At 41.8% G+C, this 21,650-nt stretch overlaps 1 protein-coding gene across 1 annotated transcript in view; it reads left to right on the top strand.

Annotated features, from left to right (window-relative positions):
- Positions 1-21,650, top strand: part of LOC137371609 (cilium assembly protein DZIP1-like) — a 437,496-nt gene that overhangs the window by 37,294 nt on the left and 378,552 nt on the right. The window contains exon 3 of the mRNA XM_068034440.1: positions 1,227-1,773. Coding sequence (XP_067890541.1) covers positions 1,227-1,773 — 547 coding nt within the window. The remainder of the gene's footprint in view (positions 1-1,226; positions 1,774-21,650) is intronic.

Here is a 21,650-nt window from a genome sequence, read left to right as displayed (position 1 = left end):
AAGTTGATAGCACAATCATGCAAATTTATTGAACTCCAGGAATCTTTCTACCTTTGGGCGGCACAGTGGCGTAGTGGTTAGCACCGCAGCCTCACAGCTCCAGGGACCCGGGTTCGATTCTGGGTACTGCCTGTGCGGAGTTTGCAAGTTCTCCCTGTGTCTGCGTGGGTTTCCTCCGGGTGCTCCGGTTTCCTCCCACATGCCAAAGACTTGCAGGTTGATAGGTTAATTGGCCATTATAAATTGCCCCTAGTATAGGTAGGTGGTAGGGAAATATATAGGGATAGGTGGGGATGTGATAGGAATATGGGATTAGTGTAGGATTAGTATAAATGGGTGGTTGATGGTCGGCACAGACTCGGTGGGCCGAAGGGCCTGTTTCAGTGCTGCATCTCTAAACTTTACCTACTATCCTCCATGTTTGTCTCCATAGTGTTTTGAATCCAAATTGTATTTGAGCCCATGCGTATTTTACACGTCCCTAAAAAGTCATAATGCCAACTGTGCTGTACCTTGAAGGTATTTCTCAATTATTACAGGTTATTTTTCAGCAGTATGCCAGTTTCATTTTATGCTATTCAGTGGTTCTGCCTTTGAACTGATGTTGATTCCATCTGTACTAGTAGGATGAGAGCACACTTAATTTCTAATGTAGTTGAATTTTGCCTCTACAGGTTCCTTCTTTATGGTGATTAATATTGGATGCTTATTTTCTCCCTTGCATTTGTTTATTTTTGTATTGCCCTGTTCAATGTCGGGATTGTAATTTTATTCTATTTAATTGGTGGCTTGTAGCTGATGATAACCAAAGAGGGCACTATGAAGATGGGAGGGACATCCTGCCAGATTGAACAACAGCCGAGAGTAGAGAGGGGTATCGAATGGAGTTACCTGAAGCAACAATAGATCTTTGTAGCCTTGGCAGTCTCATCAATAATCATTATGAAAGAGGATTTTCATAACATGGCAAGGGAATTCAGATCTGTAAATCACTAGGAAGTGTGCCATTAACTAGGTTTTGTGTGATAAGTGAGTGATATTTAGTGTATTTCAATTGCATGTTATGTCTGTTTGTAATGTTTTGGGCTCTGTTTTTAACAATACTTAAATGCATTTACATTTTTGACCTTGCCATGAATATAAAGGTCCAAAGCAATGTTGGTATGTATTTTTAATCTATCAGTAGTTTAGCCATTCCATAGTTCTAATCCTTTTCTGACCTCCAGTTCTAGGATGTGGTTGAATGGGATATCGGCAGTACATTATTCTCACAGTCCGCTTTCAGACAGCATCCCACTGCAGTCAGCATTAACAGCAAGTGTGTGCAGAGGTCCACTTCCTTTCTTTAAATTCAAAAATCGTCATGAAAGTGTTGACTGGAGGCGAATTAGTGCCATTGATGTGGACAGAGTGGCCAATGAACTGGATTTTATCACGTTGCAGGAAAATATAATGAATATCACCTTTTGCAACATGGATTGTGAGAAATGCCCTTATTGCCAAAATCCGCTGGATCCCACCCTGCTGAAAATGTTCAGATTAGCACAGCTCACTATAGAATATCTACTTCATTCTCAGGAGTATCTTGCATCTAATTTGCAGATGTGTGAAGAAAAATTGCAAGTGTCAGAATTTGGAAAAGAACAAATTAAAAAAGAGCTTTGCAAATTAACTGATGAGATGAAGTCTCAGAAAGAGGAATGTAAACGCAGGAAGCGGATAATTTCTACCCAACAGATGATGATCCAGTCTGGTGCTAATAATTATTATAAGGTATGAAATTGTATTCATTTAATTTAAAATCATAGTTACAAGCTAGGAGTAATGCTTATTAATAAGGTGTAATAGACAAAAATAGCTTAAGATGCAAAGGTTTGATCTTCAGTTTGAAATATAATCATCTTTTAATATAATTCAGCATAAGTATACTAGCATCAATTGTGTAAGGATAGTTTGACCAGATGGTCTCTAGATATCTCTTTCCCCTTTATAATCCAGATTTAAATGATAAAAGCAATGACAAGCATTTAGGCCTATACTTAATCATTTTTGTCTGTTTTCTTTATATGCTAATAATTACACTATCTTGTGCTTTTTTTCTTGTAGTGCAGTGGATACACAGACTTTATCGTTTTTGTTATTGGTATTTATGTACTTGCTACTTGCATGTACGCACACACACTTTTCACTGAAAAAGGAAAATTTTGTTTTACCATTCACAAAGAGAAATAAAAGTGAATTGAGTGGTGGACACTTCTTTTACCTATGGGATTCTGACAAGTTTAAAGAGATGCAATTTTCTGTTATCTGATTTGGCTCCTAAATGCTGCAGGTTCACAGCATAGAATCTTTCACAATTCGACCCCTCACTCTCAGGCACAACAAGGTGCTGATGTGGAACTAGTAGTGCCAAAATGGTATCTTCAGAGATTGACATTCTGGCAAATTGTTGGTACAGAATAGAAGGAGCACATATCATCTACCATAAACTGCAATGTGCAGTTACCTTTCGAATCAGGAATGAAAACCTCTATTTTCAATGGAAGAGTGAACCATAGACCTGAGAAGAGAATTATCAGAAGGACTGCAGAATATAAAGCTATTTTATCCAATATAAATTTCTCCCACATGCGACTTTATGTAGGTGGAGCTGAACACGAAAAACAACTTGTACTTGTATAGTGTCTTTAATGTAATAAAATGCTTCACAGGAGTATGAAATTTTATAAAATGGAATTGGCCTTAGACCTTTGTTCATCTTCATCTGTATAGCAACACAGCAAAGAATATACAAAAGAATTGGTGCCTTGAAATCTGAATTGAACAATTTGTAGAAGGTGGAGGTTAACAAAGGTCTTGAGTAATTCATTCTCTGAAACTTCTCATCAAGGACAATGAATCAAAAATAAAGGTTTGCTACCAAGAACTGTTAGATTCAGAACTTTCATTGTTTTGAAAAATTATATTGCTTTAAGTGAAACAAAATGCTGTAATGTAACCCAAGTTTATAGGGGTTAATCTTGCTTCTGTTGACTTTAATTTGAATTGTAACTTTAGACTGAGATATCTGCTAGTCAGAGACTACGATGTTATGATGAAACCCACACACTTTACAGTAGTAAGAGGTATTCAGTGCAGAGCAAACAGTCGATCAGATTGCTTTACATAGAAACATAGAAAATAGGAGCAGGGGTAGGCCATTTGGCCCTTCGAGCCTGCTGCGCTATTCTGGTCAGCTATTCTGTGACCTTGCCCGATCTACACCTTCTCCTTTGTTATCTCTTGACTCACCCCCACTTTACTAGCTTATAACCTTTTACATTTCCAATATTTGCCAGTTCTGAAGAAGGGTCACTGACCTGAAACGTTAACTCTGCTTCTCTCTCCACAGATGCTGCCAGACCTGCTGAGTATTTCCAGCATTTCTTGTTTTTATTTAGGAATTTGAGCAAGTTCCACTCGTTGAATGAATGGAGGATGATAGTTGGGAGAGGGATGAAATATAGAACTGGCTAATCTGGAAAGGGAAGAAAAAGCATTCCAGTGTGGAGGGAAGGAAGGTGCCTTTTGTGCATGTTCATTAGAAATAGCTGGCTAGAGGTGGCAAAGTCCAGAGGTCTGGAGTGGGTTATGGGGAATATAAGGGGTCCATCGTTTGGTAGTATGGTTTGGTAGCATAAGGTGAGCCAGTGTGTGGAGATGTTGAGGAAAAGGCAAGGGTCTGACAGGATTGAGGGGGATAGGCACACTTTCACTCCATAGGGCTCACAGCTCTGTCATGGCTTCTTCTGGGGCCATCAGGGGAGGCAGTGGTGTAGTGGTAATGTTACTGGACTAGTACTCCAGACCCCAGGCTAATGCTCTGGGGACATGGGTTTGAATCTCACCTTGGCAGATGGTGAAATTTGAATTCAATTAATAAATCTGGAATTAAAAAGCTGGTCTAATGGTGACCATGAAACCATTGTTGATTTTTGCAAAAACCCATTTGGTTCACTAATGTCCTTTTAGGGAAGGAAATCTGCTGTCTTTATCTGGTCTGGCGTACATGTGACAGCAATATGTTTGACTCTTGAATACCCTTTGAAATGGCCTAGCCAGCTTCTCAATTCAAGGGCAGTGAGGGATGGGCAATAACTGCTGGCCTAGTCAGCGATGCCCACATCCCACAAACGAATTGGAAAAAAAAAAATCAGGACTTCTTGGATACAGCTGTCAGCCAGTTCTATTTTGATATTAAATTGTAAAGTTTGCTATTGCAGTTTGCCAAGTGTGTAAAACTAATCAGAGGAACACTAAATGGTAAAGCAGGTGATGGGCTGTGGTAACAATTGGGGTCAGCCTATGTGGAAAATCAGGGGCTGGGTGGCGTGTGTTGGGGGAGAACCTTGGAAGCACTAAGAAGGGAGTCTGAGACCTGACATTACTGGGATGAGATTCGCAGTCCAGCAATACCTGGAGTTCCATTAAAAACTTGGAGATTCTGGGAGCAATGGGGTGGGATTTAGGATCTGTAGAAAGGAGCCCTACAATTGGGAGCATTACATAGAATGTACAATATGCAAACAGGTCATTTGGTCCAATTGGTCTATGCCAGTGCTTAAACTCCACATGAGCATCCGTCCATCCCTTTTCACTTGATCCTATCAGCAGATTGTTCCAATCCTTTCTCCCTTATGTTTATCTAGCTTTCCCTTTAAATGCATGCATTCTATTTGCCTCAACTACTCCATGTGGTAGTGAGTTCCAAATTCTTGCCATTCTCTGGGTAAATAGTTTGTCCTGAATTCTTTATTCGATTTATTAGTGGCTACCTTTCATTTATTGCCTTTAGTTTTGGACTTCCTCAGAAGTGGAAACATCTCTGTCCATCCTATCAAATCCTAATCTAATTTTTAAAAACCTCTATTGGGTCACCCCACAGCATTTTTCTTCAGGAACGAGCTCAAGTCTATTCAGTCTTTCCTGATTAGTTATAACCTCTCAGTTCTGGTATTAACTTTGTAAAAGGAAGTGGATAAATATTTGAAAAATGTAATGGGGGTATGGGACTAAGGGCTAAGGACTAAGCTCTTTCAAAGTGCCAGAACAGATGTGATGGGCTGATTGACCTCCCTTTTCGCTATACCTCTAGGTCCCTGAAACTCCAAGAGTTCCAGTGTCAACTCGGTGAACCCCAAATGTCTCGGGTGGCAACGATTGATATGACTGCTTGGTGCCTGCTCGGTCTGGGTCCCTATGGGGAAGGAGTTCTCTGGTTTGAGCATATTGGGTTAGTTCAGGGATTAGAGGGCACTGGGAATTCAATGTAGAATTCAGTATAACTTTATGAGCACTTAAATGGATGCAGGGTGCTGGGTGGATGGTGTCCTAAGATCCAGTAGGACTGAGGAGAATGTTGGAGCTTGCATTTGGGAAGGTGGGGGCATGGGGTGCGTAAGGGTCTTGCAACATTGTGGAGGAATACGTCCAGGGGAATGCCATTAGACGCATCAGGTGCCAATCCCCACCATGTTCCTGTGGATCAGCATCCTGCTCACATTTTCTGTGACCCCTTTTAAATAGTCATGTACCCCTCTATTGTTTTCTTGTCAACCAGCACCTTGTTGCTGCCTTACAATCATTTAATGCATATTCGTGAGATTTCCTGACGTTAGTAAGCTCTGATTTCCATAAACAAAAATGCCTCACAAAACGCTAAAAGGTTAATAGTTTTTATTTAAAAAAATTACTTTAACTCTTAAAAATGGTTCACAGAATGCTTTGTAACTGAATTTTCAGCTTCAGTAAAGGCTGGGCGGAGCTTGTTGTGATTGACATGATAGCCAATTGCTAAGATTGTAATACTTAAAATTTATCCACCAGCTGGGTTTAATTTTACTAGAAGAACAGTGATAGAAAATCAAATGCATTCTTGACAAAAAAAAAGGGGTGTATTTCACCCCAGATGGAAAGCTCGTAGTATTCAGTAGAAAGGAAAATTGTGCAGGGTGCAAAACGGCTGGCTGATCTGCTACTTAACTTTCTGCCTGCCATTGTAAACTTAAAATCTGCCCCCAGTTTATTTTCTGTCACTGAAGAAACCACAGGTGATAATCCCAGCTGTTTACTAAGCAAGTTGTTACATAGTGTTATACCATCTGTAAAGTGTTAGGAACTAATTAGCTAGGAACTAGGTGTTAAATGTCAGTGTTCCAGTTTGGGGGGAGGGGGCACATTCACGGCTGCACTGGGGAGTCCTGCTATATGTAACACAAGAACCAGTTGAATCAGGTGCGATAGCACAGAGCATGATGCTGTAATAAACAAGACTGACTCCAGCCTTTTTCAAGTTTAAAGTGTGATTCTTTCCAACATCTGGGAACCAGAAACAATGTAAAGACGAAACATGGTGGCAGCGAGTGTCTGCGTAAACCTACAACATTTTTAAAAGCGTCAAATTGAGAAAAGTGACCCAAATTGGTCCCAGAGAGAGAAAGAAAAACTGACTCGTACGAAAACTCTGACACTTTTAAAAAAAAAAGTGTCAGTTGGGACAGGAATGAATGCACAGCTACAACCGATCATGAATTGGGAAGCTAATGATGTCGTGGAGGCATTTGAGAAGTTTAAACAAAAGTGCAATTTGGCATTCAGTAGTTTCCTAAAAGGCATTAGCGAAGAGGATAGGGTCAGCTTTATCCTTCTGTGAGCTGGAGATAAAGGATTAAGTTTATTTAACAGCTGGGACCTAACCGAAGAGGACAACAGAAATCCAGACACAATTTTTGAAAGATTCAGCACCCATCTCCAGCCAAAATCAAATCCTCGGATATACCAATATGAATTTCAAGGCCTCAGACACGAACTGGGAGAGCCTATTAACAATTTTGTAGCAAGATTGAAAAATTCAGCCAGAAAATATAAATTTAAGGACAGATGAACAGCTGATAGATCAGCTCATTTGGGTTCTGTACATCCTGAAGTACAGAAAGCTCTAAGTGGACAGGACAAGCTCACAATATCGCAGGCTGTAGACACTGCCAGAGCACATGAAGCCACGAGCAACCAGATGAAGACTCTGACCTCCCAAATGGCTAGCCTTCAGTTAAGCCAAGAGACAGGCAGCAGGGTCGATGCAGTGAAACAACAACTAAAGAATGTACACCAAACACAGAAAGACGTGCAGGAGCTGTGGATGACCACGTGAATTGACAGATAGAAGGAAATGTCCCGTATATGGATAAATCTGCAGAGCTTGCGGAAAGACCAATCACTGGGAAAAGATGTGCAGAACAAGGCAAGAAGGTGGTGGAGATTCATCAGAGCCAGAGTAACAGGGTGAAGGAATAGTGAAAGAAACCAAAACATCCATACCCTGGAAGATGGCAATGGGTTTGAGAACATGATAGACATAGGAACCATAGAATTGCACAAAATGTCTGGATGTGACAGTTGCCAGAGAAAAGAAATTCTTACAAGCATTCAGATCAGAAAGAAGCTAAGAAATAAGCCCACAACGATAAATCTGAAGGTGAAGGTTGATACTGGAGCGCAGAGTAACATCATCCCGCTCAGACTATACCAGAAGATCTTTCCTGAAAATTTGGAGAAAAATGGTTATCCGAGGGAAGGTGCTCTGAAACCAAACAACGTCATGCTATCAGCTTACGGGGGAACTGAGATTCGACAGCTCGGAACAACCCAAATCAGAGGGACAAACAATGGAAAAGATGTTAACTGTACGTTGTATGTCACAGAAACAGATGGTCCAGCTGTCCTGGGATTGAGCAGTTGTGAAGAGCTGTAGATATCTGCGTAAACCATGAGGTGAAGGAGGTGACACTGAGGGCTGAAGATAGTACACCCGTTGAAAAGCGCCCTCCGATAAGAAGCAAAGAAGATCTGGTACAAATGTACCCAGAGTGTTTTGATGAGACGGTTGGATGCTTCGAAGATTTTGCGCATCACATCACTATTAACTCAGCGATGAAACCAGTGATTCGTCCCCCAAGTAAAGTACCAGTAGAATTGAAAGGAAAGCTTGAAAGAGAGCTCCAAGAAGTGGAAGAAAAGAAGGTGATCGCCAGAGTCTCAGAGCCTACAGATTGGGTAAATCCCATCATGGTGAGAGAGAAGCCAAATGGACAGCTAAGAATTTGCCTAGATCCCAAAGATCTTAACCAAGCAATAAAGTGGGATCACTACCCTATTCCAACATTGGAAGAAATCACACCAGCACTGGCAGGGGCAAAAGTTTTCAGCAAGCTTGATGCCAGAAATGGCTAATGGAATGTGAAGCTAGATGCAGAATCTTCACTGTTAACAACATTCAACACATCCTTTGGACAGTAAAAATTCCTGCATCTACCCTTTGGCCTCAAAGTGAGCCAGGATGTGTTCCAACAGAAAGTAGACGAGATATACAGGGGATGCAAAGGAGCAGTTGGCATAGCTGATGATATCCAGATGTATGATATAGATGGAAAAGATCATGACGACCATCTGCATGAAGCCATGAAGAGAATCAGGAAAGCTGGGATTAAGCTAAACACAGACAAATGCATTGTGAAAGTGACAATGCCAGTTCTTCGGAATGGTGTACATACCTGACGGAGTTAAGCCGAGCCCTGAAAGAATCTCAGCCATCTCGGGATGGAAGCCCCAAGAAATGAGAGTTGAGAAGTTTCCTTGGTTTGATGCAATACATGAGCTCCTTTTATTTCACACATGTCAAACACACCGCAGACCTGCGGGAGCTGATGAAAGAAGATGTAGAGTACCAGTGGTCAGAGTCACATGACAGGAGTTTCAATAAACTCAAATGTAGTATGCACAGAGACAAGTCTGTCGTACTCTGACAGAAAGAAACCTGTCACTCTGCAAGTAGATGCTTCCACAAAAGGACTGGGAACAGCCCTGGTACAAGAGGGAAAGCCAATAGCATTTGCGTCCAAAGCTCTGACATCAGCTGAGACAATATATGGCAACGTAGAGAGAGAGCTTTTGGCAGTCGTGTATGGATGTAAGAAGTTCCACACATATCTCTATGGGAGGAAGTTCACAGTGGAGAGTGATCATCGTCCACTGGAGCAGATCTACAAGAAAAATCTATGTAAAACACCAGCAAGACTTCAGATGTTACTCTTGAGGCTTCAGAGTTATGATTTCATTCTGAAATATAAGCCAGGAAGAGAAATGGTACTGGCAGACATCCTATTTCGGTTGTCACCATAGGAGAAACATGAGATAGAAGATCTAGGCATAAAGATTCATCACCTAGTGACCCCACCGAAACTGAGTCAAATTAGAGAGGAGACCAACAAAGACTCAGAGTTACAGATGCTATCTCAGCAAGTGATTCACGGATGGCCTGATAGGATACAGCACACACTGCCAGCAATAAGGCAGTACTGGTCTATCAGAGATGACATCTCACTAGAAGGGTGGCGCAGTGGTTAGCACCGCAGACTCACAGCTCCAGCGACCCGGGTTCAATTCTGGGTACTGCCTGGGCGGAGTGTGCAAGTTCTCCCTGTGACCAAGAGGGTTTTCGCCGGGTGCTCCGGTTTCCTCCCACAGCCAAAGACTTACAGGTTGATAGGTAAATTGGCCATTATAAATTGCCCCTAGTATAGGTAGGTGGTAGGGGAAGGTGGGGAAGTGGTAGGAATATGGGATTAATGTAGGATTAGTATAAATGAGTGGTTGATGGTCGGCACAGACTTGTTGGGCTGAAGGGCCTGTTTCAGTGCTGTATCAATAAATAAATAAGATGGTGTTCTGCTGGCCGGATCCAGAATAATCACACCCAAAACAATGCAGGAAGAACCTCTACAAAACATACACAAAGGCCATATGGGAATGGAGAAGTGTAAGCTCAGAGCCAAATCAGCTGTGTACTGGATAGACATATACAAAGAGATCGAAAATATGGTATCTACATGCAATGCATGCCAGAAGTACAGAAACTCCCAACAGAAAGAGATGATTGCTACTGAAGTACCACCCAGACCATGGCATACTGTAGGAGTCGATTTATTCACACATAATCAAGAATGATATCTCATAGTTGCAGACTACTACTCAAAATTCCCTTTTATCCGGAAGATGAAAGACTTGAGAGCCACAACAATAATCTTAGCAGTAAGAGTTCTATTCGCTGAGCAAGGGATTCCTGAAAGGTTAATATGTGACAATGGCACCCAGTTTACATCCAGAGAATTTAAGGAATTCACTGACCAGTATAAGTTCAACGCCATCATCTCATCACACTTCCCACAGGGACATGGATTTACAGAAAGACACATCCAGATGGTCAAAAGAACACTTGTGAAATGCCAAGAGACGAAGGAAGACCCAAATCTGGCCTTATTGTCACTTTGATTCACAACTCTCGAGGCTGACATGAAATCACCTGCACAGCTGTTAAATGGAAGAAAATATAAGACACTCTGTCAAGCAAAATGTACACTTCAAGTGACCAGAAGGAAGTGAGACAGCAACTCTCTGAAGCACAGATAAGACAGCAACACTTCAACAAATATGTTAAATCCCTACCCAAGCTGTTGAAAGCACCAAATGTACACATACAGGATCCAATCATGAAAACCTGGAGCCCAGCAAAAATCGTTGGTGAAGCTGAGACTCCTAGGTCATATATCATTGAGACTGAAACCAGTAACCAAATGAGAAGAAACAGAATCCATATTCGACCTACACCTGAGCTGGAACAACAGAAAAGACCATCAACAACACTGGAAATATCACTGTCCAGTGAGATAACATTAACAACATCAGCAAGTGACACAACATCGCCTGTACAGCGTGCCAACTCACCACCGAGAGCAACAAATGCCAAATCTACAAGATGGAGGCACAACATCTTGCCACCCAAGCGATACCGTGAATAATAAAAAAAAAATACACGCTATAAAAGACTCTTAAAAGGAGGTTCAGATTATTTCCATAAGTCGGATGATATTCTTTATTTATATTTATATAGGAGCATTATATTTTAAAGAAAGAGGGATTTTATATATGTATATACTATCTGTAAAGTGTTAGGAACTAATAGTTAGGAACTAGTTGTTATGTGTAAGTGTTCCAGTGGGGGGGCCACATTCACAGCTGCACTGGGGAGTCATGTTATATGTAACACAAGAACCAGTTGAATCATCTCCGATAGCACAGAGCTGGTGCTGTCATAAACAAGACTGACTCCAGCCTTTTCCAAGTTTAAAATGTGATTCTTTCCAACATCTGGGAACCAGAAACAACATAGACGAAACACAAGTAGTTCATAATGATAGAAAAGGAACAGCTCCCATTTTAAATGTGAGATTTGCCTGAAGTAATGCTTTGAGAATTTATTTTCCAAATCTTTTGAACAAGCATATTAAGAGCTCAGATCCTCACAATAAGGGCACATACCCTTTAACAAAGAAATTGGCTGATGTACAGTTCTGGATTGTGCACATTTTTATAGTGCACAGATGTGGTTGGCAATTCTTTACAACCTTTCTGGAGAAAAATATTGAGTGAAATCCTGCACTTTTGAGAGCAACTGAGGCCTTGAAGAAAAAAGCTTCAAGCGGGCATTAAATGCAGAAGACAACTTTATGGGTAAATGTAATCGTTAACTGATGAAATATGTAACTTCTTGTTGGTACTATTGTACATTTTGCATTCGAAATTTTGATTATTTATTTATCAAAGGCAGTGATCTCAACATGGGACTTCCCCTAACTTTGTATTGGGCTATTGTAATTTCCATCTACCACAAATCCAGAACTGCCTGTTATCTGTTTTTATTTGCAATAATTTTTTTCACAAGATGACCTCAAATTCTGTTCAACCATGAGAAAGTAAAACCACTCGAACCCTCCAAAGTAATTTTTTCCTTCAAATCTGCAAAGGACGACACAAAGAGCTTTCAGCGGAGTGTTTGTTCATTTAAACGGCTGCTTCCTATCTCTTTGGTTCTGGTTAGTTAAAAATAAAAGAGCAACCAACAACAAAGTAGTGAAAAATCTATGCATTATAAATGTTGGCAAACAAAGTGTTTCTCTTATTTTCTGTGCCATGATTTTTGAGTAGGTAAGACTTGTAGTATATTACAAGTCAAATTCCGATGGTGTCCCAACTGGTAGGTCAGAGAATCTCATCACACCCTTGCCTATCCCTGTATATTTATATATTTTTTTGTGTCTGTTTCTTTATTCCTACCTTACCACTCTTAATTCTTTCTACTTCTCTCTGTTATCATCTTATTTGTTTCCTTTAGATGGAGAGTGTAGTTAGTACAATGTGATGTGGCAGAGAAAGGAGTCACATAGCTACAGCTACATTTTGGGGTGGGTATCCTGGGGGAAATGTGGCTTTCAGTGGCATCCTTGCATCTCCTCACTCAGTTATCCTGCCTTCTCAACCCCTTGCTACCATTGCATCCTCTGCTTGTTCAGCTTGCCACTGATCATTTCCCTTCCTTGCACCCATCATTAACCCTACTCTTCCCTTCTGAACAACATGATCAAGCCCAGTCTTCTGTCTTCCCTTTTCTCTGCCACTCACCTGTTGCTTCTTGTGTTCTGGACAACCATGCGAGCAGGAAGTGTCAGCTGAAGGTGCTCAAGCTCCAGGTTTCAGAGCTTTAACAGCAACTGGTGTCACTGTGGTGCATCCGCAAGGCTGAGAACTACAGGGCTAGCACATTTCTGGAGGTGGTCACTCCACAGCTTAACAGGGTGCAGGCAAAGGGGGAATGGGTGTCCGTCAGGCAGAAAGTGAGGATCAGGCGGGTAATACAAGAGTCCTCTGACCTCTCTAACCAGCAGTCAGTTTTAAATACTGTTAAGGGTGATGGTTCCTCTGGGAAGTACTGCCAGAGCAAGCAGCACGGCAGCAGTGGTAGCTGAACTGTACAGGGGTTGGTTTGGGAAGAATGTGGCCGGGAAAGCAATAATTAGGGGAACTGATGGGCATTTCTGTGGCCGCAGACGTGACTCAGGGATGGCATGCTGCATCCCTGGTGCCAGGGTGAAGGATGTTGCAGAGCATTCTGAGGGAGAAGGTTGAATAACTAGAGGTTGTTCATGTTGATTCCAATGAGATATGTAGAAAGGAGGATGAGGCCCTGCAGGCAGATTTTAGTGAGCTAAGAAAAAAAACAAAATGTAGGACCTCAAAGGTAGTAATCTCTGGATTACTCCTGGTGCTATGTGCTGGTGACTATAGAAATAGGCAGATAGTGCAGGAGGGAGGGCTTTAGATTCCTGGGGCATTGGGATGATTCTGGGAGAGATAGCAACCTGGTTGCGCTTCAGTAGGGCTGGGACCAATATTGTAGTCCGGTGGTTTGCTAGTGCCATTGGGGAGGGTTTAAACTAATTTGGCAGGGCGTTGGGCAGCTGAGCAAAAGGGAGAGAAGAAAAGCTGGAAATAGAAGACCGGATTAAGGTCCAATTAAGGACAGTGGAGAGACTAGTGAAGTGTGAGGGCCAAAGGGAGGGCGTGCAGCAATGTCTGGCTGGTAGCCCCACTGGGAGAGGTGAACGTTGCCGAGACAAGCAGGAGACAGCGAGGGTGTCTCAAAATGGAGCCACTCTCGGTCATGGCCATAGCTGTCAAGCCATCATTGTGGAGGGGAAAGCCCCTGCATAGGATGGCCTGCAGCTGTGACCATCGTACCCCAGTGGGTCAATGCTGTGATGAGAGGAGTCATGGATGGCTTGCCGGCCTGCTGCTGGGAGGCTGCCTCCAGTTAAATGACAGGCTCCAGCCTCGGGGGGCTGGCCTTTGTCGGGAGAATCCCAGCGACGGCTTCTCTTCCACGTTGCCAGCAGGAAGATTGGTGGGGAGCTTACCTGACATTCTCTTTTCTGATTTTGCTCCCAGTCTCTCCTCCTAACCTGCCACACAGGACTGGGGGAATTCAGCCCAATAGGACAGCAATAGTAGGAGATTTCAACTATCCTCATACTAACTCGGATAAAATCAGTGTGAAAGTTATAAAAGGTGCAGATTTCTTAAAATGCATTCAGGAGCACTTTTTTAGCCAGTACAGAGCAAATCTAACAACAGGGCAATTCTGGATTTAGTTTTAAGAACTGAAGCAGGGCAAGTGTAGAGCTGTAGAGCTGTCAGTGGGAGAGCATTTTTGTGCTAGTGATCATAATTCAGGTAGATTTAACATAATTACGGAAAAGGAAAAATACGGATCAAGAGTAAAAGTTTTTTAAATTGGAAAGGCCAATTTTACTAAGTTGAGATGTAATTTGGCAAAAGTGGGCTGGAAATAGCTATTTGAAGGTAAATCAGTTTCAGGGCAGTGGGAAGTATTGAAGGAGAAGATACAGTGGGTTTAGGGCAAATATGTTCCCACAAAGTAAAAGGATGGAACTCCCAAATCTAAAACCCCTGAATGTCAAACAGCATGCAAAGCGGGATAAGTTTTTTTAAAAAAAAGGGAAGCTTATGTCAGATGCTGCGAGCTCAGTATTGCAGAAAGCCTAGTGTATAGAAAGCATGGTGGTGAAGTTAAAAACGAAACTAGGAAAAAAAAAGGGAGGACATGAAAAAACATTGACCAGTAAAATCAAGGAAAACCCAAAGGTATTTTATAAATATATAAAGAGCAAGAGGATAATTAAGGAAAGAGTAGGGCTGATAGACTAAAAAGCTAACATGCGTGTGGAGGTGGAAGACGTGAGCGTGGTTCTTGATGAATACTTGCGTCTGTTTTCACAAAAGAGAAGGACGATGCAGATGTTGTTTAAGAGGAGTGTGAAATATTGGATTGTATAAGCATTGTGAGAGAGGGATTTAGAATTTTTGAAAGTGGAGAAATTGCCAGACCTGGATGAAATGTATTCTGGGCTGCCAAGAGAAGCAAGGGAGGAAAAAGCGGCAGCTCTGACCCTCATTTTCAAATCCTCTTTGGTTACAGGCGTGGTGCTGGAGCACTGGAGGACTGCTAACATTGTACTGTTGTTTAAAAAGGGAGGAAGGGATAGACTGAGTATTTACAGGCCAGGCAGCTTAACCTTGGTGGTGGGTAAATTGTTGGAAAAAATTGTGAGGGACAGTATAAATGGTTATTTAGAAAGGCACTGATTAACTAAGTACAGTCAACATGAATTTAAGGGAAGGTCGTGTTTGACTAACTTGACTGGATTTTTTGAGGAAGGTGGATGAGGGGAGCGTCTTTGTAGTCTGCATGGATTTTAGCAAGGCTTTTGACAAGGACCCACGTGACGGACTGGTCATAACTATAAGAGCTCTTGGGATCCAAGGGCAAGTATCAAGATAGATCCAAGATTGGTTCAGTGGCAGGAAGCAAAGCATAATGTTTGGGTGTTTTTGTAACTTGAAGGCTGTTTCCATTGGGGTTCTGCAGGGCTCACTACTAGCTTCCTTGCTCTTTGTGATGTATAACAGATTTAGACTGAAACGTAGAGTTCATGATTATGAATTTTGCAGATCATACAAAAACTGGTTGTGTGATTGATAGGAAGGAGCCTGGAGGAAAGTACTGACAGACTGGTCAGGTGGGCAGAAAAGTGAATTAGAATAGAATTCAGTCTGGAGAAGTGAGGTAATGCATGTGGAGAGGCCAAGCAAGGCAAAGGAATACACAAATTGTAGGATGCTGAGAAATCTAGCCCACACATCCCTGAAGGCAACCGGACAGGTGGTTAAAAGGCATATGGGATGCTTTCTTTTATGAGTCAAGGTATAGTACGTAAGAGCAGGTAGGTTATGCTGGAACTGTATGGAACACTAGTTAGGCCACAGATAGAGTACTGCATAAATTCTGGTCATCGCATTACCGAAAGGATGTGATCACATTAGAGATTTATGACGATGATGCCAGGCATGAAAAATTTTAGCTCTGAGGAAGGATTGGATCGGCTGGTCTGTTTTCTTTGGCATGGAGTGTCTGAGGGGAGGTTTAACTGACATATAAAAATGAGGGGCCTAGATTGAGTGGACATGAGAGACCTATTTCCTGTAGCAGAGAGGTCAATAACCAGGAGGCATAGATTTAAACTAATTGACAGGAGGATTAGAGGGTAATTGAGAGGAACTTCTTTCACCCAGAAGGTTGTAAGGGTCTGGAACTCATTTGCCTGAAAGGGCGGTAGAGGCAGAAGCCCTCATTGCATTTAAAATATATTTGAATACGTGCTTGAAGTGCATCGACGTACAGGGCTATGGGCCAAGAGCTTGAAATTGGGATTAGACTGGATAGCTTTTTTGGCTGGCAGTGACACAATGGGCCGAATAGGCTCATTCTGTGCAATAAATTTTCTATTCCTCTCTCTCATTTCTCAATCCATCAGCACTCACTTGTACACATTATCCCTATGTTTGCAGATGGCCAGAGGTACCTAATCCTAAATCAGTTTCCCATCACAGCTCCATAGGAACAGGAGTAGACCAGCAACCCATCAAACCTGCTCCGCTATTCACTTTGATCATGGCTGATCTATACCTCAACTCAATTTGACTATCTTTGCTCCATATCCTTTGATACCGTAACCTAACACAAATCTACCATTCTCAGTCTCAGAAGATCCAATTATCCCTGCATCCACAGCCTTTTGAATTCCAGATTTCCAATGCTCTTTGTATGGAAAAAGTGTTTCCCGCTGAATGGCCTAACTCCAATTTTAAGATTATGGCAGCAATTTTAAGCTCCAACGCAGTGGGTTTGCTTTAGGTGGAAAGATAAAATTTCAAACTAAATGGGGCCAAGAATGAGTTCCTTGCATGGCAATTTGCTAATGCTATTGAGGAGGGTTTGAACTAACTTGGCAGGGGTGTGGGAACCTGGATGAAATGTCAGAGAGGAATACCAAGGTGCACAGAATACTAGGCGAGATAGATGGCACTAGAGCAGGGAATAGTAAGCTATTAGGTGGGGCCCAAGTAAGGGAGAAATAAAGTCTAAATCAGGGTTAATGTGCACGTATGTGAATGCACGGAGTCTGATAAATAAGATTGGTGAGTTACAGGCACAGATTGACGTGGAAATATGATGATGTGGCTATAACAGGAACCTGGCTGAAAGAAGCACAGGACTGGGTATTAAATATTCCTGCATACAAGGTGTTCAGGAAAGATAGGAAAGGAAGAAAAGGGGGAGGAGTGGCAGTATTGATTAAAGGAGAGCATTACAGTGCTGGAGAGAGAGGATATTGCAGAGGGGTCAAGGACAAAATCTATTTGGCTAGAGCTAAGGAGCTAAATCGGTGCAATTACATTGCTCGGTGTAGTCTATAGGCCACCAATTAATGGAAAGGATGTGGAGGAACAAATTCGCAAGGAACTTAGAGAGGTGCAAGAGTTATAGAGTAGTTATAATGGGGGCATTTAATTATCTGAACATAGACTGGGATGTTAGTGTAAAGGGCAGTGAGGAGCAAGAGTTCCGAGAGTGTGTTCAGGAAATTTTTCTACAGTATGTTTCCAGTCCAATGAGAGAGGAAGCTCAAATAAAAAACAAAGTGCTGGAAATACTCAGCAGGTCTGGCAGCATCTGTGGAGAGAGAAGCAGAGTTAACGTTTCAGGTCGGTGACCTTTTGTCAGAACTGGCAAAGGTTAGAAATGTAATAGAGGAAGCACTGCTGGACCTGTTATTGGGAATGAGGTGGGCCAAGTGGATCCAATATCAGTAGGAGACCATTGAGGGGACAGTGATCATTGTATCATAAGGTTTATGTTGGCTATGGAAAAGGACAAGGAACAATGTAGAGTAAGAATAATTAACTGTGGCAATGACAACTTCAATGGAATATGAATGGATCTGGGCTGAATAAATTGGGATCAAAGGTTCACAGGAAAAACGGTAGTTGAAAAATGGGCTACCCTAAAAGAAGTGAGAGTTCGGGCTCAGTCAAGGTATATTCCCGCGAAGGGTAAAGGTAGGGCAAACAAATCCAGAGCTCCCTGGATGACAAAAGAGCTAGAGATTAAGATGAAGAAGAAAGTGTGCTTGTGACAGATGTCAGTTAGATAATACAATGGAGAACCAGGCTGAATATAGAAAGTTCAAAGGGGAAGTGAAAAAACAAATAAGAGTCACTTTTCATACCCCCTCTTTGCTTCTATCAGCTAACATAAAATTGAATCCCAAAGCCTTCTATAGGCATTTCAATGGTAAAAAGGTGGTAAAAGGAGGAGTTGGGCCAATTAGGGACCAAAAAGAGGATTAATGCATGAAGGCAGGGGAAATAGCTGAGGTGAGAAATGAATACTTTGCATCTGTCTTTATCAAGGAAGAAGATGCAACCCAGGTCACAGTGAAAGAGGTGGTAATTAATACAGTCGAAGGATTTAAAATTGATAAGGAGGAGGTATTAGATAGGCTGTCTATACTTAAAGTTGATAAGCAGCAGGACCGGATGAGATGCATCCAAGGATACTGAGGAAAATGGAAATTGTGGAAGCACTGGCCATGATTTTTCAGTCTTCCTTAGACTTGGATGGTGCCAGAGGACTGGAGAATTGCAAACATTACACCCTTGATCAGAAAAGGGAGTAAAGATAAGCCCAGCAACTACAGGCCAGTCAGTTTAACATCGGTGGTGGGGAAACTTCTAGAAAGAATAGTCTGGGACAAAATTAATAGGTACGTGGACAAATGTAAGTTAATTAAGGAAATCCAGCATGGATTTGTGAAGGGAAAATCATGTTTAACTAATTTGCTGGAGTTTTCTGAAGAGGTAATAAAGAGGGTTGATGAGGGAAATGCTATTGATGGACTTCCAGAAGGCATTTGATACAGTGCCCCACAACAGAATTGTGAACAAAGTTGTAGCTCGTGGAATAAAAGGGACAGTAGCAACATGGATACTGTCATAAGAGTTTTGTTTTTTAAAACTGGGAGGTCTGTGCGTCTTTAAGACCTGATGCTATTTTCTGTGACCAGTGACTGAAGGTTGACGTTTGGTGTTTGCAGTGCAAGCTGCAAGGCAATTTGTATCCAAGCAACAGGAAGATTTTATGATCGTCTTGTGATCTTGTTGAAAAAGGCTTTCAGTTTCATTTTGGCAGTGAAAAAGTGACCAGAGGAGCTGTGAGCAGCTCAAAGAGTTACTGCTGGAAACTGGCCAAGAATATAGCCTTGAAAAATAATTCCTGGATCAAGTAAAAGTCTAATTTCTTAGTGAAGTCAAAAGAACTTTGAAGGAGTTGCAAAAATCTAATGTATGGGAGTTAAAACCCTTGTTGCTGTTTATGCTTGAAGACAGGAAGGGACCCAGTGAACAGAGGAATTGCTATACTCTGTGGAGAAACAGTGCTTTGGAGAAAGAAAGCCTGTGTTTTGGGTGTGGCAGGTTGCTGTTGCCTCCAGTTAGGAATCCCTGTCTCAAGAGTGAGTTCTGTAATTGCTGTGCTCTGTGGACAAGGCTCCTTTGCTGAGAGTAAGTTCTGTTGACTTTTGTGTTTTGGAAGTTCCTGAATTCTCAAGGAAGTTTCTAGTGTTCAACTGGTACTTTAACATTTAAATAGACCTGTTGCGACAACCTGTTGCTGAAAGATCTGTGTGATGCCTGCTGTAGACGAACTACCTTAAACACCTATCCACTGCAGACTGTTCATTAATTTCACCTGGAGAAACATTGAGTGGCATCTGACTATTTGACTCTGGGACACCTCAGCGATCCAGGAAAATACTACCAGAAGATCCAACCCAGTTATTTTTTTATACCTAAGAAACTGTTATAAAATCAATAGAACACTTTTCCCCGGTTAACGGTTGATTTTTGAATGTTTGGGTGTGCATGAGGGTTAGGAAGATTAAGGAGTTATAAAATCTTTTCATACATATAGATTCATTTCATTATCGTTTAAAACTTGGTTTATTAATAAATAGTTAATTTTGTTGTCGTTTAAAGAAACCTGATTTGGCGTGCTTTATTCTGGGGATAAATAAAGTAATTAATTTGGCTATTTTTCCAGTAGGTGGGAATCTTTACTAATATGCTGTGGCCTGTGGAGTGGTGGGACTGAATTAATAGTGCATTACTCCTGCCTCGGTCGTAACAATACAAAATTGGCTGTGTGACAGAAAACAGAGAGTACTGATTAACAGCTGTTTTTTGGGCTGGAGGAGGTTTGTAGTGGAGTTACCGAGGGGTCAATGTTGGGACCCTTGCTCTTCCTGATATATATTAATAACCTAGACTTTGGTGTACAGGGCATAATTACAAAATTTGCGGATGATAAGAAACTTGGAAGCATTGTGAACTGTGAGGAGGATAGTGTAGAACTTCAAAAGGACATAGACAAGTTGGTGGAATGGGTGGACAAGTGGCAGATGAGTTCAATGTAGAGAAATGAGAAATGATTCATTTTTGTAGGAAGAACATGGAGAGATAATATAAAATAAAGTGTACAACTCTAAAGGGGGTGCAGGACCTTTAGTATATATGTATATATGTGCATAAGCCATTGAAGGTGGCAGGACAGGTTGAAAGAGTGGTTAATAAAGCATACAGTACACTTGGCTTTATTAATAGGGGCATAGGGTACAAGAGCAAGGAGGTTACGCTGAACTTGTATATGGTCTCGGTTAGAGTATTGCATCAAGTTCTGGGCACTGCACTTCAGGAAAGATGTGAGGGCATTGGAGAGACTGCAGAAAAGATTCATGAGAATGGCTCCAGGGCTGAGGAACTTCAGTTATGAAGATAGATTGGAGAAGTTGGGACTGTTCTGTTTTCCTTGGAAAGGAGAAGGCCGAGAGGTGATTTGATAGAGGTATTCAAAATCATGAGGGGTCTGGACAGAGTAGATATGGAAAAACTGTTCCTACTCATGAAAAATCTGTACCCTCTCATTCTTGATGGTAAGGTAATTGGCAAAAGAAGCAACAGCAACATGAGAAAAAACCTTTTCATGCAGCAAGTGGTTAAGGTCTGGAATGCACTGCCTGAGAGTGTGGTGGAGGCAGGTTCAATCGAGGCATTCAAAAGGGAATTAGACTCTTATCTAAAAAGGAAGAATGTGCAGGGTTATGGGAAGAAGACGAGGGAATGGCACTAGGTGAATTGCTCATTCAGAGAGCTGGTACAGACATGATGAGCTGAATGGCCTCCTTCTGTCTTGTAATAATTCTGTGAGAATGGGAATGCGTGTGACGAATCCACTTTCCAGAGTTGCATCAGTCGGTTAAAGCTTTTCAGGAGGCTGCGCGTCTTCATTTTAAGAAACTTTCTATTTTTAAGTGTTGTTCACTGGGTTTCCCTACCCTCAGGAAACCTGGTGAGTAAAAGGAAGCCAGAAAGGACAGATCCATAAGTGCCTTTACAGTCTTGCTTGTGGGCCAGGAAGAGCAGGAGTGTTTTCTTCAAGCCCAACAAGTTACTCTGCAATTAAAAAATAAATCATAGGAGATCAATCCAACCCCCACCTCCTGCTTGATCATGCTGCACGTCTGCCCCACCCTACGCCCTGTTGAGAAAACATTCTGATTTAGGTCCAAAGTGGATGAACTTGCACCTTTTCCCAACTTCCCACTCCATTCCTAACTGTTTACTTTTTTGAAGAAATTACATTAAAATGAGGGAAGTTTTCCTGCCTCCTTTTCATCGTTTATCATTCTCCCCTTATTTTGCTCATCTTCCTCGTTCTCTAATGCTTCTTGTGCTTATTTCTCTCA

The sequence above is a fragment of the Heterodontus francisci genome, chromosome 6, assembly GCF_036365525.1.
Source record: "Heterodontus francisci isolate sHetFra1 chromosome 6, sHetFra1.hap1, whole genome shotgun sequence".
Classification (NCBI taxonomy): Eukaryota; Metazoa; Chordata; class Chondrichthyes; order Heterodontiformes; family Heterodontidae; genus Heterodontus; species Heterodontus francisci.
This window is presented reverse-complemented; position numbering and strand designations above follow the sequence as displayed.